At 30.0% G+C, this 17,159-nt stretch overlaps 7 protein-coding genes across 7 annotated transcripts, besides 1 other annotated feature; 5 read left to right on the top strand and 2 right to left on the bottom strand.

Moving 5' to 3' along the window:
* Positions 1 to 580: 580 nt before the first annotated feature.
* TVAGG3_0071970 (uncharacterized protein) lies at positions 581 to 829 on the bottom strand (the record flags this gene model as incomplete). The annotated part of the gene is made up of 1 exon (XM_001301095.1): positions 581 to 829. One exon carries the CDS (start codon positions 827 to 829, stop codon positions 581 to 583), a length of 249 nt encoding a protein of 82 aa, XP_001301096.1.
* A 1,898-nt stretch (positions 830 to 2,727) lies between these two features.
* TVAGG3_0071960 (N-acetylmuramoyl-l-alanine amidase family) lies at positions 2,728 to 2,964 on the top strand (the record flags this gene model as incomplete). Its single annotated transcript, XM_051221757.1, has 1 exon — positions 2,728 to 2,964. One exon carries the CDS (start codon positions 2,728 to 2,730, stop codon positions 2,962 to 2,964), a length of 237 nt encoding a protein of 78 aa, XP_051106743.1.
* A 2,081-nt stretch (positions 2,965 to 5,045) lies between these two features.
* Positions 5,046 to 17,159: part of a mobile genetic element that runs on past the window's edge.
* On the top strand, positions 9,421 to 10,167 carry TVAGG3_0071950 (phage tail repeat-like family; the record flags this gene model as incomplete). Its single annotated transcript, XM_051221756.1, has 1 exon — positions 9,421 to 10,167. The coding sequence occupies one exon, from the start codon at positions 9,421 to 9,423 to the stop codon at positions 10,165 to 10,167; it is 747 nt and encodes a 248-aa protein (XP_051106742.1).
* Positions 10,433 to 10,858, top strand: TVAGG3_0071940 (KilA, N-terminal/APSES-type HTH, DNA-binding family; the record flags this gene model as incomplete). Its single annotated transcript, XM_051221755.1, has 1 exon — positions 10,433 to 10,858. A coding segment is annotated over one exon (426 nt), but the record flags the coding sequence as incomplete, so codon positions are not given.
* TVAGG3_0071930 (uncharacterized protein) lies at positions 12,446 to 13,074 on the top strand (the record flags this gene model as incomplete). The annotated part of the gene is made up of 1 exon (XM_051221754.1): positions 12,446 to 13,074. A coding segment is annotated over one exon (629 nt), but the record flags the coding sequence as incomplete, so codon positions are not given.
* Positions 13,232 to 14,108, top strand: TVAGG3_0071920 (uncharacterized protein; the record flags this gene model as incomplete). Its single annotated transcript, XM_051221753.1, has 1 exon — positions 13,232 to 14,108. A coding segment is annotated over one exon (877 nt), but the record flags the coding sequence as incomplete, so codon positions are not given.
* Positions 14,845 to 15,165, bottom strand: TVAGG3_0071910 (uncharacterized protein; the record flags this gene model as incomplete). Its single annotated transcript, XM_001295502.1, has 1 exon — positions 14,845 to 15,165. The coding sequence occupies one exon, from the start codon at positions 15,163 to 15,165 to the stop codon at positions 14,845 to 14,847; it is 321 nt and encodes a 106-aa protein (XP_001295503.1).

The raw sequence follows: 17,159 nt of genomic DNA, 5'->3' as shown, positions 1-17,159 counted from the left end.
AAAGTCGAAAACACAAGTTTCCGCGTCCACAGAGCATATGATTTAATAACGGATATCATTTTTAAATAGATGTGTATCTATTAACGAGCATTTTCATTAAACCTCATACAACAGAGAAAGAATACGAGTCTAATATGGTCAGAGAGACTTGTGTCAGATTTTGAATTTTGTACATTTCAACACAGTATCTCAATTTTGCATACCAAGATATGCGCCTCTACAAATTCTTTTCATATCCGCTCCGACTTCAAGCGTAAATACTTCTCATCTCTTACCATCATTACTTTTTTCGAACTCCCTAAAATTTTTTTAAAAAAAATTTTATTTTTTGACACTTTGCAAAATCTTAATATACATAGTATATAGACGCTATGTTTTTGCAAGTTTTTTTGCCAAAGTATTCAAAATTGTGGGAATTTTGCGGTTAAAAATAAGACCCAAAATGATTTTAAGACCCACTTTTTCCGTAAACTGTCAATTGTATTTTCTAATAACTTTCGATAATGACAATGATTGAAATTCACAATGATTAAAATAAGGATGCCGTTTTGCGAATAGTGTCACTTTTATAGCACTAATTTTAGGTATCTTGCGTGCGACTTAAAATATCTAAAAAATTTTTACCTCGCATTCGGAAAAGACCTTCGCCTTCGGCTCCGGCCTTTTCCGAATGCTCGGCTATAAAGTTCATTCTATGCACGCCGCCCTTTTTCCTTTTTTTTTCTTCTTCTTTCTTTTTCTCTCTTCTTTTTCTTTCTCTTTTCTTTCTTTTCTTTCTCTTTTCTTTCTTTTCTTCTTCTCTCCCTCTCTCTTTGTTTTTCTTTTTCATTAAAATTGAATTTTTATTTCAATAATTATTACTTAAATAGGTTTCAGAATAGGCAAACCTTTAATAAATAGAAATTTTTGTGGATTCTGAATGTTCAAATTGAGAAATATCCAATTGTGGAATCATATTTTAAAAATGTTAAGATTTTATGAAGAAAAATGTCATTTCCTATTGCTGTACTGTAATGTAGTTACCAGATCATGGAAGAAATTTTCATAAAAAATATATTTCGCTAGCGAAATCAACACATATTCATGATATCCACTTCGGAAAATGATATAATTGAGTTTTGCATTTGAAATATTTAATATTTTCATAAAAATCTATTGAATAAAATTATCTAATTTTTGATTTGAAAGAATTCTATCGTGAAATTTTGAAAGTATCATTAACAATCCGAGAGCAGTATGATGGAACAGTTATATCATTAATAGCAACTATAGGATATTAGTAGTATATATGACGGGTTTTGTGACTTTTTTTGTTACATCTATATATAGACGATGCATTAAATTATATTTATTTATAAATCATTAAAAAATTAACATTATTTTTAAAATAATTTATTTTTTTATTCTGACATAAATGACCCAACAAAGTAAAAGATAAAATAGATTATCGAATTTAGAGGATGTGTTCCTGTTTATATTCAAGATTTAAAGGGAAGCAATATTATAGAATTGTTAATCCTGAATACATAAAACATTTATTTAAAAAGGAAGACTGTGAATTATTAAACGCTAATGAATATGAAACCAAATAAATCAAAATTGAAATATAAATATATTGGAAGTGATGAAAGGTGTAAAGATAAAGATAAAGTTTATTCAGTTTCATATAATGAATGGAAAACCAATAAGATAAGAAAACATTTAGGAGATTATGGGAAATGTTCTGAATTCTTTAAATCTAGTATATACGAGAGAGTAAAAGAAATTAGAAATAATTATTTTCATGAATAAAAGATTCACTACCATAATGAAATAAAATGATTTATTTTTTTATCTTTTATAAAAGAGTATACTATAAAATGATGTCAGATATTCGCGATTAATTAAACATTGTTTAAATCCTGAATGGGTTAAACTTCAATTAAAATGAAGATTGTGAATTAATTAAAATGAATATGAAAGCCAAAATAAGCTAATGAGGTATAAATATAATGATAAAGAATATTTAATTTCATGGAATCAATGGAGTCATAATCAAAGACCTCATAAACGAGAAGAAGAAATTGAAAATAACGAAATGGAAATCATTGATGACATTAAAGAGGATGGAATTCCTAAATTTTGTAGAAAAACCTTTAGAACTAAGTTAGGAGCATATAAACGATAGACTTTCAAATGATCGTATTGAAAAAATAAATAAACTAGCAGAAGTTGCATTTAATAATGAAATATTTGATGAATATAACCTTGAACTCAGTGATGGACTTTAAGTCCTGAGCTTTAAGGACCCGGGCTCAACGAGTCATGATTTATGAAATCAATAATTTGATTTATTCGCTCTTCAATAATTTCTATTCTTTTTGTTAAATCATCTATTTTCATTAATGAGGTGATTCTTGATTGGGGAATAGATTTCAAACTAACCACTCCTTTTATTTTTGAAATTTTGAATCCATCAACTTTAAACATTTTATTCAATTTACATGTTGTCAATTCTTCAAATAATTTTTTATTATTAGCATAATAGTCATTAAATTCATCAACAGATGAAAAAATTTTTATTTCAGTAATTGGTTTAACAACGTTTATTTTTTGTTGAACATTTCCACTTTCATTTATTTCTTCCTCCTCTGTTTCATTTATTTTTAAAATTGGTTTCATTTATCATTAAATAAAAATTAGAATATAAGTGATGAAATATATTTTTTAATTAATATTAAATCAGAAATGGCGGCAGGATTCTTTAAAAAATTATGGGATGGAATTAAGAAAGCTGCAGGTTGGGTTTATAAAAAGGTTATTAAACCTGTTGCAAACTTTTTGGCACCAGTAGCGAAAACGGCAGGAACTATCATAGGTGGAGTATTAGGTACTAAAGCAGGTAATCCGGCGATGGGAGCACAAGCAGGTAACGCAATTGGTGGAATTGCTGAAGGAATACTTAATAAAATAGGGGGTAAATAGTGGAAAAATAAATAAATATTATTTTTATCTTAGTATTGGTTGTAGTCTTTGATAAACTTTTTCTCCTTTATTTAATATTTCTCTTATTGGGGCAGCTTTTGGTGTTATTGATTCAGCAACGTCACTAATTGCTTCTTTATTCTTAAATATCCAATTTGCTCCTTTCTTCATTGTTTCCCAAACTTTATGCGCTCCTCTTTTTACTTTATCCCACAGTTTCTTAAAGAATCCTGCAGCCATAGTTGATTATTTCATTAAAATTAAAAATTCATTTTCATCTTTTAATTTTGATTTTTTATTTAATAATAAATGACGACTAACTATTTGGTGCCAAACACTAAACCGATTAATGGAAATGTGTTTCATTCATTCGAAAAGATAAATGAAATATTCGCAAAGAATGACGGTAGAAGATATTATAGAGAACTTGAAAGTTCATGCTATGACTCTGATGCTCCATATTTTGATGATAAACAAACTCATTTAAGAATTACAAATCCGGCTCATGATGTGAACCAATTAGGTGACACATATATTAAACGCAAAGTTAAAGCAACTCTAGTTTCAAATAAAGCTTTCACATGTGATGCCGCTTTTAAATGCATGCGTTTATTCGTTGGTTATAAATCATCAAATCAAAGCTTTAAACAATTAGAAGTAGAAACCGAAAGAGGTGATGCCGGTTATCTTCAGATGGATTGTGCCCGTGAATCTTTCGCATTTGCAACATATAAACCAAAATCAGAAAGGAAAGTTAAAAAGTTTGTTCATTCGTTATATAATAATGTTCAAAAATATGATAACTCAGTATGTGGTAAATATATTGACCCTTCAGAAGTTTTCAAGAAAGCAAATGAAGAAGTTGATATCACTTTTGATATGATTATTCCGGTAAATGATTTGTTAGCATTTCAGGCGTTCGATGATTATCCTAAATCATTTGGTGAAATCATTCTTAAATATTATGTTTTCAGGGATACTTTAGTATTTTGTCAGGTTGACCCGTTAAGAGTTGCTGATTTACAAAATTACGTTTATGAAAAGATAACTGATGAAAATTATGAAAAGATTATGAATCATGTTTATAAATATGATCGCAAATTCCAACAAATCGGACTTCCTGCCAAATTAATTACAAGCTTAGCCGCTACATCTGCTGACGCAACAGTTGATGAGTTATTATTTCATGCACAAAGATGGAAGTTTTAGAGGATAAATGCATTACACCAGGATACGGTTTAATTGAAGAATCAGTTAAAGCAATACCACGTTTATTCAGTAAGGAAGATCCATTCATGATTCCAGCTCAACATATTGACGTTCGTTCACTAAATGGAGGTTGCATCACTCCTGAAGGTATCAGCTCAGATTTCTCATACGCTCTTCATAATGTTACAGATGTTGTGTTAGCATTTCCGAAGAATGCAATGCAAAGAACAGTTTTAGAAAATCCAATGCTTCGAGGTCTTCAGGTCACTATAGATTCCAGAAACTTCCCGATCAAGCGATGACCACAGTGGGCGACATATTCTTTACACGTATGCTTCAAGCTTCTGATTTAGATGGAGTGAATGAATGCACGGAAGAATACGAGGACTCATTAACTAGACCATGAATGATGATAATGGCACGCCATTAGCTAGAACATGGAAAGACCAAACTTCATTCTTATGCACTATTCCAGTTCAACGTGATGGAGCGGGTATATTCTTTGATGGATTAGAAACTTTCAACTCACAAGTTACAGTACAAGTGAAAGCTTATCCAATCATTCAGGGTGTAAATGACACTTACTGTTCAAAGGTGACAAATCCTCCTCAGGTTTGGTTTACTAGGACTACGTATTGGACATGGACACCGGATGAAGGTTTGAAATATCATCCAACAGGTACACCACAGTATAGAAGTTCATATGATGAAATATTGATGAATAGAAATGTATAAAATTATAAATTTATTTTTGATTAAATGGATTTAATTCTGAAGAATTAGCAGGAGTATATAATACATACGTAGATGATATGATTAATGAAGCATTGAGTGATAATAGAAATGCTCTATCTAAGGAAAAATTAATGAAAATTCCATATTCTGAATGTTACTTAAATTCAATCACTGCAGCAATTGGTAAACAAAATAAAGGTAAAACATTAACGATATTAAAACAAATTATCATTATTGCTAACACTTCCCCCATTCACATGTGTTAATTTATATCAACCGTTCAGGTTCACCTTCAGATGATACATTTGAATCTTTAAAGCATTTAATCAAAATTCCAATTATTTATTTATCACAAGAAGAAGCAGAAGATTATTTAAAAAACTTTTTAATGTATAAAGAATTATATAATACAATCAAGAAGCAAGGATTAGAGGATAAAATTATTGATAAACAACGGGATGAATTATTTGAAACACTTTCTATTTCAAATTTTGATAGAGAATTTTTGCATTCACTCATTTTTCTAGATGATGCGGTGAAATCAAAACTAATAACAAATGAGAAATCATATTTTAATCAGTTATTAACTCAATGTCGACACATTCAGTGTTCATTCTTCATGGCTGTTCAATACTTCAAAGCATTAAGCACAAACATTAAATCAAATCTATCAACACTTTTCATTTTCAGTGGTTTTAGTCGTCAACAGTTGAACGTTATGCTTTATCAAGTGAATTTACCAATGAGCATTAATGAACTTTACACACAATATCAACAATTAGGTGAACATGGAAAAATAATAGTTGATTTAAATAAAGGATGTGTTAAATTTGATTAACTTTTTATAATTAATTTTTATTTTTTATTTATAATTAAACATGACAGAAATAGCAAATCTTTACAGGTTCCATTAAAACAAGGGACAAACAAAAAGGGGGTGTGTATAATAGAACTATGAAAGTTCCAGACGGAATGAAAGAATTAGTTCATATTGTTGCTGGTCTTCAAAAGATGTTAAACAAATGAGAAACGTTTTAACATTACCAGAAGCTCAAGCATATGCCAAACGTCAAGGTCCAAATTGGGAAGCACATGAAGCAGACATTACAGGTCCAAATGGAAAACCTGATGGTATAAATGAAGTTTTCGTTACTGATGGTCAAGGTAATATTAAAGTCATAAATGGTTACAAATTAACTGTATCTGATTATCCTAAACGTAAAGCATATAATGAATGTTATCCTATGCAATTTGATGAAAATGGAAAAGCTGTTAAACAATACATTGAGAAGGTGAAATGGCCAATTAATTCATACCGTCATAATCCATATTCTTATTTCAATGAAGAATTAAACGCTATTGAAGAAGGACCGGATGGATTACCACGATATGTTAATCAGTTTGATGGTCAATATGCAAATTTGAGACCTGAAATTCCAGCTAAGAAATTCTTTAAAGTTGCTTTATTCGATCCAGTGTTCAATGAACAGAAAGAAGCAATGAAAGCAGAATTTAAACCAATTCAAGTGGCAAGAATTTCTTCATCTTCACTTGCAGAAGCGTTCAAGGAATTGATAAAGAAACCACTTTATTCTCAACAAGGTTATAACTTTGATTTAATTAAAGAAAGTGATAGACGTAAATTAGAAAAATCAGATGGTTTTAAGAATGCATGTAATGAAATGATTAAAGATATTGTAAATGATGAAATAAGACTGGAAGAAACTCAAAGCAATATCAATAACATTATTGGTGCAGTTACAAAGAAAGTATAAGCAAACAATGATGAACCTTGGGATATTACCGTAACAACTAAATAAAACTTTAAATATATATTTTTCTTTTTTATTCAATTATAAATGAGAAGACGTTTCACAAGTCAAAAGAACACTAACGCAAAAGCAGAGATTACGGTTGGTTATAACGTAAATGATGATAAATCACGAATTATTCAAAATGTTAAAGTTAATGTTAGCCCTGAATTAACAAGGTCAGCAACTCAACCAAATTTATTAACTCGTGACTTACCGAAGAATGAGGAGAATGAAGAAAACCATGAGAATGGAGACCCAATCATTTTATCTGAACCCGGTAAAGAACCTGTTGAAATCCCCATATCCAACATACCCCCCACCTCTTTCATCAAACATCGAGAACCCAGGAATATACGATTCCAGTCGCAATGCGCCATATAAAATAGACATTAATTCTGAATTAATGAAAATTTACCGTGATATAATAACTGATAATTATGATTCAATAATAAATTTAATTGATCAATCCGGTTTAATTATTTTACCTTATGAATCATTAATTCACATTATCGCCATTCTTTGTGATGTTCAAGATTCAGACGTTAAGATTCAATTTTTCATAGATGATGAGGTTTCATGCTGCGGAACAGTTGCAAAAATAAATCCTATAAAGGATATTAGCACAATTAAGATATCAAAGAACGGAACAACAACTGAACTTCATTTAACATATAATGATATTTATAATAAAATAGTTGATGAATATAAAATATCTCTTGAAAAATTCTTTGTTAAGGCCATTTAATATTCAAGCATTAACATTATTGAATAATAATCCTTTGAATCATAATCAATAATAATTGACCTTTCACCAGTTTCTATCGTTTGTTTTATTTCTTTTTGTTCCCCACTATCTGGATCGGTCATTGTAATTGTTTTTGTTATAGTATCAGCTTTATCTTTAACTTCAATCTTTTTTCCATCAGGATATTTAAACCAAAATTCCAAAAATTCGATATTGTCAATCTGTTCATATTTTAATCTATCAATTACATTTTTAATACCATCTGAAAATCTTATGAAATGGTCATTATATGGGTTTGATTGAACTAAATTTGAATGAAGTGAAATATAACCCGATGATGAATATGACATTGACTCATATTTTCTGAAAACACTGAAATTTATAACATGAATGAATTTCTTATTCGTTGAATTTATGAATTCTTGAGGTAATCTTATTCTAGTTTTATTTATCACTGGAAAATAACGCTTTACCATATTTTTAATCGTAATAAAAATGTCAATTATCAATATTATTTCGAATAATAGTTGAATTAAATTTAACAGTTAGTGGAATTTATAATGTTACTCTCGTTTCTGTGAGTGGTAAATTTAATCCCATTCTTTTAGACCCTTCAGATTATATATCATTTATTAAAGATGACCTTGAAAAAACGTATGATATGTATATAAATAATGTGATAACGAAATGGGATATTAACACAATTTTAAGTTATTTAAATGAATCATTTATCGTTTGGTATGAAGAAAATTTTAAATCAAAACCTGATAAACTTTTTGAACTTGATGAAATAAATAACCTTATTAAATTCCCGCTGAAAATTAAATTTTGTACTCCTCATCTTCGTTCATTGTTGGGGATATTAAATTTTGAAAAAGATGTTGGGGATGTTTTGTATTCTGACACTGGTTCCAATTTCATTTTAATCAAATGTGATAAAGTTAATACCCCAATGAGATTTTCACATCAAACATTAGACCCTAACTCTTACCCATCAATACAAAACATTTTATCCATCAACTTAAACATATTTTCTTTATCATATCCGTTTCAATTATCCGGGAATTCATTTATTCTTCATTCAAAAGATTTATCAAATATTAAATTTAGAATAACTGACCTATTTGATTGTGATTTAGAATTTATGAATGAAATATTATGGCAATTTCAAATAGAAAAAATAGCTGATGAGATAACAGATTAAATATTTATTTTTAAATCATAATAAATGATTAAACAACAGCAACCACAGCAACTTAAGGCACAGACCATTACTTACGCCACATATGCATATAATTCAAAGACGGCAGAACAAACGCAAAGGTTGAAATATGGAGATTTGGAGATAGTATTGAAAAATGACCATTTTGAATTCGTTGCAAGGGTGGTGCAATGATATCAAATATAAAAGAAATTTTATTTATGAATTCAAAAATTAAAGGAATAACGGATGATATAACATCAATTCCACCAGAAGAACAAAGATATTACGCATTAAATGCATTTCCTAAAGTTTTGAAGATTGGAAGATTTAATTTAAATGAGGAATTCATAGAAGGTTTCCTAAATGACATAATGAAGAAAGCAGATAAGGAATATGTGGATAGTGAGTTAATGAAGAAGGCAGATAAGGAATATGTGGATAGTGAGTTAATGAAGAAAGCAGATAAGGAATATGTTAATGAAATATACCAAAGTTTGATAGGAACAACTAAAAATATTGAAACTATTGCTGGTGACTTTTCCGTCTATGAAGAAAATAAATATTTTAGATGGGAGTTTGTACAGTCCTTAAAAAATGGTATACGGTATAAACTCATTCCGAAAAATAACAATGAAATGTATGTAAGCTATATAAAGAATAATGGTACACAAGTTAAAGTTCCATTAGACAACAACTGTTACTTAAACTTATATGGAGACGAACAAAAGAAATATTTAAGAGTTTATGAAATGACGGATATGACATTGTCTAACGTAGCTCCAGCACCGTATTATTATGACTATGGTGTTGACGCACGTGTAGACCCAAAAAAGCAAACATTATATTTAGAATATTATAGATATAAAAGATATAATGCAATAGAAAAAACGAGAATAGTATATTATTATATAGATGACAAAAATAAATATTATAGTCAAGATTTTACCTACCCTGAAAACATAAGATTATATTATAAAAAATATTCTGACACAAACCAGAAGAAACCTGAAATAGTTACACTATATTTTAAGTTCAAAAGAGACAATCCTATATTATCTCATATGTTTGATTTAATGAACCCAGTAGGTTCTATTTATACATCTATGGATGTGAGAGGTCCTCAAGCAATGTTTGGTGTTGGTGCATGGGAACAAATAGTCGACAGGTTTTTGTATTGTGCAAACTCTTCAAAGGAAACAGGGGGAAGTAAAACGATTACAGGTGAAAATTTACCTGCACACAGTCACTACATAGATTTAAGTACATCTCAAGCGGGTTGGCATAAGCATAGATATTGGGATTGGTCAGGAATGACAAAAGGTAAAGGATATGATGTTAAAGACGACGTTAAGTTTGCCATAAATTGTTACTGGAGTGACACTCAGGGAGAAGGAAACCATACACATCACGTTTCAGGATATACACAAACAACGGGACAAAGTAAAGAATACATGCCACCATTTATGACAGTTTACGCATGGTATAGAGTTCAATGAATGTGCTTGACCCAAAGGTCTGGGCTTACCGAATGAACCAAATATATTTTATGTCTGTAATTAATTAGGTAATGGTTTTGGGTTATTCAATAATTGTTTATTGAGTTTTGGATGAAAGAATACGGTCGAGCCAAAAGTGGCTCAACCTCAAAACGAGCATTTTATGAGCTTATGAATGGTGTTATGAATGAATTCAGTCCAAAAATAATTAATTTCATTAGTTTTAAAATTATTTTTATTTTTTATTTTGTATGTAAAGACAATAATGTCAGTCGAAGCAAAAACATTCACAAACAAATCTAATGGCGAAACATTCACAAAAGGCACTTATAACGATATTGAAGTCTTACGTAGAGACAAGGATGGTTACATTAATGCAACAAAGATGTGTCAGCAGTTTAGGAAAGACTTTAGAAAGCTGTTGGAAAATAAGTCCTGGGAAGAGTATTATAAGGCATTTTGTGAAGAATATAGCAACCGCCGGAATTCCGACGGTTGTTTTTTATACAAAATTCATGCGGGAATTTCTGATGAAATCAAACAGGTTAGAGGAACGTATGTAGACCCAAGACTTATAAACTATATAACAATGTGGGCTTCTCCAAAATATTGCATAGCAGTTGGAAAAATTATGGACTCCATAGACAAGAAAGTTCATGAGAAATTAGATGAAGAAGAACTCGAAGATACAGTAGAGAATGCTAAACATTTGTTTGAAGAAGAAGTTGGAAAAATGTGTGAAAAACAATTAGAACATGAACGCGAGATATGTTATGGTTATAGAGATTCTTCATACGAACTAGACCAATGGGAACAAGAAGATTTAAAGAGAGAATTTAGAGAATATGAACTCGCTAAGATAGCATTTGAAGCTGCAGAAAAGAAGTTAAAAGTTTGGGGTCGTTTTGTACAAAAATATTGTGAGTAAATGAACCATTTATTTTTGTCATTAACGACCAGAAATATGTGTTATCATTAATGCTTCGGGTTATTCAATAATACTTTATTTTTGAAGAACTGGAGGGGTCACCAGGTCACCAGGTGGTCACCAGGTAATTTAACTTCTATGAAAAAATGAGACAACATGACATTTTGACAACATCATGGGTTATTCAATAATTAATTATTTTTGAATAACTGAAGGGGTCACCAGGTCACCAGGTGGTCACCAGGTAATTTAACTTCTATGAAAAAATGTCATGGGTTATTCAATAATTAATTATTTTTGAATAACTGAAGGGGTCACCAGGTCACCAGGTCACCAGGTAATTTAACTTCTATGAAAAAATGAGACAACATGACATTTTGACAACATCATGGGTTATTCAATACTTTATTTTTGAAGAACTGAAGGGGTCACCAGGTCACCAGGTCACCAGGTAATTTAACTTCTATGAAAAAATGAGACAACATGACATTTTGACAACATCATGGGTTATTCAATACTTTATTTTTGAAGAACTGAAGGGGTCACCAGGTCACCAGGTCACCAGGTAATTTAACTTCTATGAAAAAATGAGACAACATGACATTTTGACAACATCATGGGTTATTCAATACTTTATTTTTGAAGAACTGAAGGGGTCACCAGGTCACCAGGTCACCAGGTAATTTAACTTCTATGAAAAAATGAGACAACATGACATTTTGACAACATCATGGGTTATTCAATAATTAATTATTTTTGAATAACTGAAGGGGTCACCAGGTCACCAGGTGGTCACCAGGTAATTTAACTTCTATGAAAAAATGAGACAACATGACATTTTGACAACATTTACGAAAATATGATGTAGTCCAAAAATAAAGTTAGTTTTAAAAATATTTTTCTTTTTTTATTCCTATATAAATGACAACAACAAACAACAGTAACAACAACAGCAACTTTATCGTTTCTGATGAAAAAGTTATTGATTCATTAGCTGAGGAATTAGTTGTGGCAGAAACTAAAACCCTCAACGAAAGAATTGGTGAAAACAAGATTGATTTACATAACTACCTCAAACATGATGGAGGAAGAGGAAGGAAAACTGGTACAGCTTTATTAGTAAATAAAATTTCAAATTTAACGATTATAGATGTTGATATCAATAAATCATACAATGATGAACTTAAAGAAACAGTTAGAAAAGACATTCTATCAAAACTTTCGGATAAAGATGTTATCGTTAAAACCGCTTCAGGAGGTCTTCACATTTATTGCAACACTAATTTCTTCTATGCAGTTTCGAACAGAATGATTAAATGTTATTCCTGCAATGATTATGATATTGATATCATGACTTCTATGGATGATTCAAAGCGTTCATTAGTGGTTATGGCTGATTCAAGAGTTCGCAAGAATGCATCAGAACCAATCAATACATACTCATTCATTCGTGGAAGTTATGATTCAACATTAACCAGAACAGTGAATGATATATTAAATGATTTGAATATTAAGGTAAGAGTTGAACAGAAGAATGAAGAAATAAAGAGTATAATGAATGAAAACAAAGATGTAAACATTGACGATAAACTTGCCCAGAGCATAGTTGATGGCATCAGTGATTTTGAAGTACATAATGACGGTGGAAACATGAATTTAGAAAAAGAAGTTACATTATTCACACTGTTTCAAGCTATTAATTCGTTACCTAATCATTTAATTAATGAAGCATACGACAACGTTTATAACTTCTGCAATTTAACAGAAAATGCAAAAAGTAATTTTGAAAAAGCACGTAGTAGATATGCACATTTAATGACTTCTCCATTTGTTTTGGTGAAGATTCTAAAACTTTATCAAAAGGAATATTATGATGAATATGTTTTACCTTTATTACGTAAGCCAAAAATAACATTTGATATCAAACTTGATGACTCGTTTTTGATAACAGATATTAGACGCAAGGCTGAAAATCATCAGTATAAAAACAGTTCTGAAGTAATTGAGGATTTATCACGTGTAATCCGTTTTGTAGATTGTGGAAATAAATATTTCATTCAAAAGGACTATAATATCCACGACAAAATGAATCAAATATCATTCGTTCTTCAATCAAACATGAAAGAGTCACTCAAAATGATTAAATTATTTAAAGAAGAAGGTAAAACAATAACAGCATGGGATGTACTACTAAATCAATTATCCTCATTAACCGTTAAGGGTGTTTGCTTTAAATCTGATTCCCCAGATGTTTTCTCAACGTTTCAGGGTTATAAATACAACATTCTTGAAAAGCCTGATTACTCAAAAATTGAGATGTTTATGGATTTCATTAAAGAAGCCATTTGTGATAATAACGATGAAGTGTATAAATACCTTCTCGGCTGGATTGCATCAATGATTCAACATCCTGGAATCAAGAATGAAACAGCAATTATTTTGAAAGGACTTCAGGGAACAGGTAAAAACAGATTTACAGACATTATTTCTGAACTCCTCGCTGGTTATTCATGCAAAAACATTACTGAAATAAGTGAGCTAACGGGTAATTTCAATTCGGTTGTTGAAAATAAAATGTTTCTTGTACTTAATGAACTCAAGAATGTAGGTGAAGACAGACTCGCAAACTTCAACGCTTTGAAATCAATTATTACGGATAATCAAATTAGAATTAATGAAAAGAATCAACCCAGAAGAACAGCTCAGAATGTTGCAAACTTTATTTTCGTAACTAACAACGTCTACCCTGTCAAAATTGAAGTTGGAGACAGAAGATATGTAGTTTTAAGGGTTAATGGTAAATTCAAGGGTCAATTTGATTACTTCAAGAATTTGATGGATTCATGCACAAAGGAATTTTATGATAATTTACTGACGTATTTTATGCAATATGACCTTTCATCATTTAATGTACGAATCATACCGATGACTGAAGCCAAACAAGATTTAATCGAGTTATCAACAAATCCTTTAGATGAATGGATAAATACACATTATGATGAATTATGTGCAGGTATGACGTGTAAAAATGCTCTATTCTGCAAACCATCAGACATGAAAGACAAGAATTTCCAAATGAGCATTAAGGATAAATGTGAAAGGAAACAAAGAAAAATAGATGGTAAACAAACATGGTATTATGTTTTGAAAGAAGAAATGAAAGGATTATATAAACAAATTGAACCAAACGATAATGAGGAATCATTTACTGACGATGAAATACCTGTGAATGAAGCTTTATAAAGTATGACTGGAATTTATTTTTGCCTTCCTCCTGTGATGTTGTCAAAATGTCATGTTGTCTCATTTTTTCAGAGAAGTTAAATTACCTGGTGACCACCTGGTGACCTGGTGACCCCTTCAGTTCTTCAATAATAATTAATTATTGAATAACCCATGATGTTGTCAAAATGTCATGTTGTCTCATTTTTTCAGAGAAGTTAAATTACCTGGTGACCACCTGGTGACCTGGTGACCCCTTCAGTTCTTCAATAATAATTAATTATTGAATAACCCATGATGTTGTCAAAATGTCATGTTGTCTCAAACTTTAGAACGGCATAATTTAAATTTTTATTTTTATCATAAATGAATACCCCACAAGCTCAAAATTTACCACGAATCATAACAAGGGAGGAAATGATAAAAATGATGCAAGAACATGTTAAAAATAACAAACCACTAAAATTGAGAAAATGTGGTTATGCAGTAATGATGGAAAGAGAGATGTTGTCAAAGAGGAATAAAAATTAAATTTGGATTGAGTTTAAAAATTCATCTTTATTAAATTCATCTCTTCCAATCAATTTATTTATTCTATTAAATTCTTTTATTTTTGCTTCACTCAGTTTAAGGATTGAACGGTAAGTTTCTAATTTTTCGATTATTTCTTTCCTCTCTTCATTGTTTTCAGTTCCATTAGTTTTATGGGCATCAACCTCACCACATTGCGGCTTCTTTTTGTAATAGCATATTTTTGATTTAATTCTGTTTAGTTTCTTTTTATATTCATCGTCTGGACTCTGAATCTTAATTGAATCAGGACTCTTGGCTGCTTTGTTGTCACTCATTTCTTACGAAATAAAAAAATTAAATATTATTTAAATATAATGGAGTAATAAAATAAATCGGAATTTCTATTAATTTATTGTTAACCTCAACTAATGCATTGCCGTTAATATATCTAACAAATTCAGCTATTGTGTCAAATCTTCGTCTTCTTTTTGTCATTGATTTATCAGTTTTTCCATAATCGAGATGAATCAAAACTTTATCCCCTTGTTTAAAATTCATGAGCCCCGAATTAATTTGTTCACGTTTAACATCATTCAACCTTTCCATTTGCTTTCTAATATATTCCCATTCTTTTGAAATATCATTTTTCATTTCCACTGGTTTCATGTTTATTGTTCTATGCCATGTATTATTGTAATAATATACTAACTGCTGTATGATGGAGTCATGATTTCCATTCCAGTATATCTGACCGTTAACCCCTAACGCATCTCTAAGAGTTCTCATTACCGCATCAACTATTTTATTATGAAACGTATATGGAGAGGATGAAAAGTAAAAATTAATTTGTGGGAAATAATGAGTCATAGCTGCCTGAAATCCTTTATCACCATCACCCCTTATATTATCTACTCTTTCATGATCAAGTAAGTATTGAATAGCTCTTCTTGTTTCCTGTTCTGTTTTCCCTTTCACCGGAATGCAATATAAATATCTGGTGTTAATGTTAATGGCAAATAAATAAGTAACGTTTCCTTTTGAATATTCTAAATGATCGATTTCATATGAATATGGATATGTGCAAATGAAGGGCGACTAAATTTTTCCTTTAACGGTTGAATTTTCGGGTCAATTGGTTTATTTAATATCTTGAAATCCTTTTTAAAATCTTTTTGTTTCTTTAATGTTTGAAATGGATATAATAAAGTGAATGATGAAAGATTAACTGAAGGAGGAGGCGGTTTTGGTGTTGCAGGTACTGTCGTTAGAGGTTTTGGTGTTGCAAGTGGTTTAATTTTATCTGCTTTGATTTTGGATGATGAAGTTTTGGAATTCATTCTTTCCTTCATTAATTCTGGATGTATTCTATTCATTTGTTTTAAATATGCTGTATATAAAGGTTTAATATACTTTCCCGCTTCGAGTTTATGTTGAAGGATGAATTCCAAAAGTTGATCTTCATTTAAAAGTCGGGCTGAATATGGTTTAACTAATGAATCATAAATTAAAGCTTGTGCTTCATTTATGGTCTGAAGGACCTGGGTGTTTTGCACCTTTTGTTTTTGCTCCTTTTGCTTTTGTGGCTCAGGATTATATAATTTATATAATTCATCAATATCTTCTTCTGTTAATACTTTATTTTTGAAATCTTTCAATTGTTTAAGCTGTGATTTAGTTTTTCCCTTTGAATATTCATTATTTTTAATTTTGTCTTTAATTTTAGAAATTATTCTATTATGATATTTCAAAATTTCATTTTTATAATATGGATAATAATATCCCATATCATCACCCGTTATATTATTATTATATTTTTGGAGATATGCTTTTAAATCATAATAACTAAGAAATTTTTGATTAAGTACTAAATCATCAATTAAATTTTCTAAATCTGAGTTATCCATTTATATAAAAATAAAATAAATGTTTTAAGGGTGCCCACCTCTTTGAATCATAGTATCAAAAACATCATTAACGGTTCCTTTTGTCTCTTCTGTGGCATTTTATTAAATAAATGGCATACAACATCCATTTTCACAACACACAGCCTTAGTGTGTGCTCCTGTTAATGCAGTCTTACCAATTGTTAAGCGAGTCATTGACCCGTTTTTAAGTTGTAAATTAATATTCTGACCATCAAATATCACTTTATCATTTATTATATCCAAATAATTTTTAGGTGTTAATTGTTTATTTTGTCGTAAACTAACTCCTTTCATTTTTTGTGCAATCTTTTTAAAATCACTTCCATCAATTGAACCGTTGAATGATGTATAACACTTGGGGCATAAAGCAACCATGTTATCACCTTGTTTCTCAATTGTTAAAC

The sequence above is a fragment of the Trichomonas vaginalis genome, chromosome IV (assembly GCF_026262505.1).
Source record: "Trichomonas vaginalis G3 chromosome IV, whole genome shotgun sequence".
NCBI lineage: Eukaryota > Parabasalia > Trichomonadida > Trichomonadidae > Trichomonas > Trichomonas vaginalis.
The sequence above is the reverse complement of the archived record's forward strand: the minus strand, read 5'-3'. Positions and strand labels throughout refer to the sequence as shown.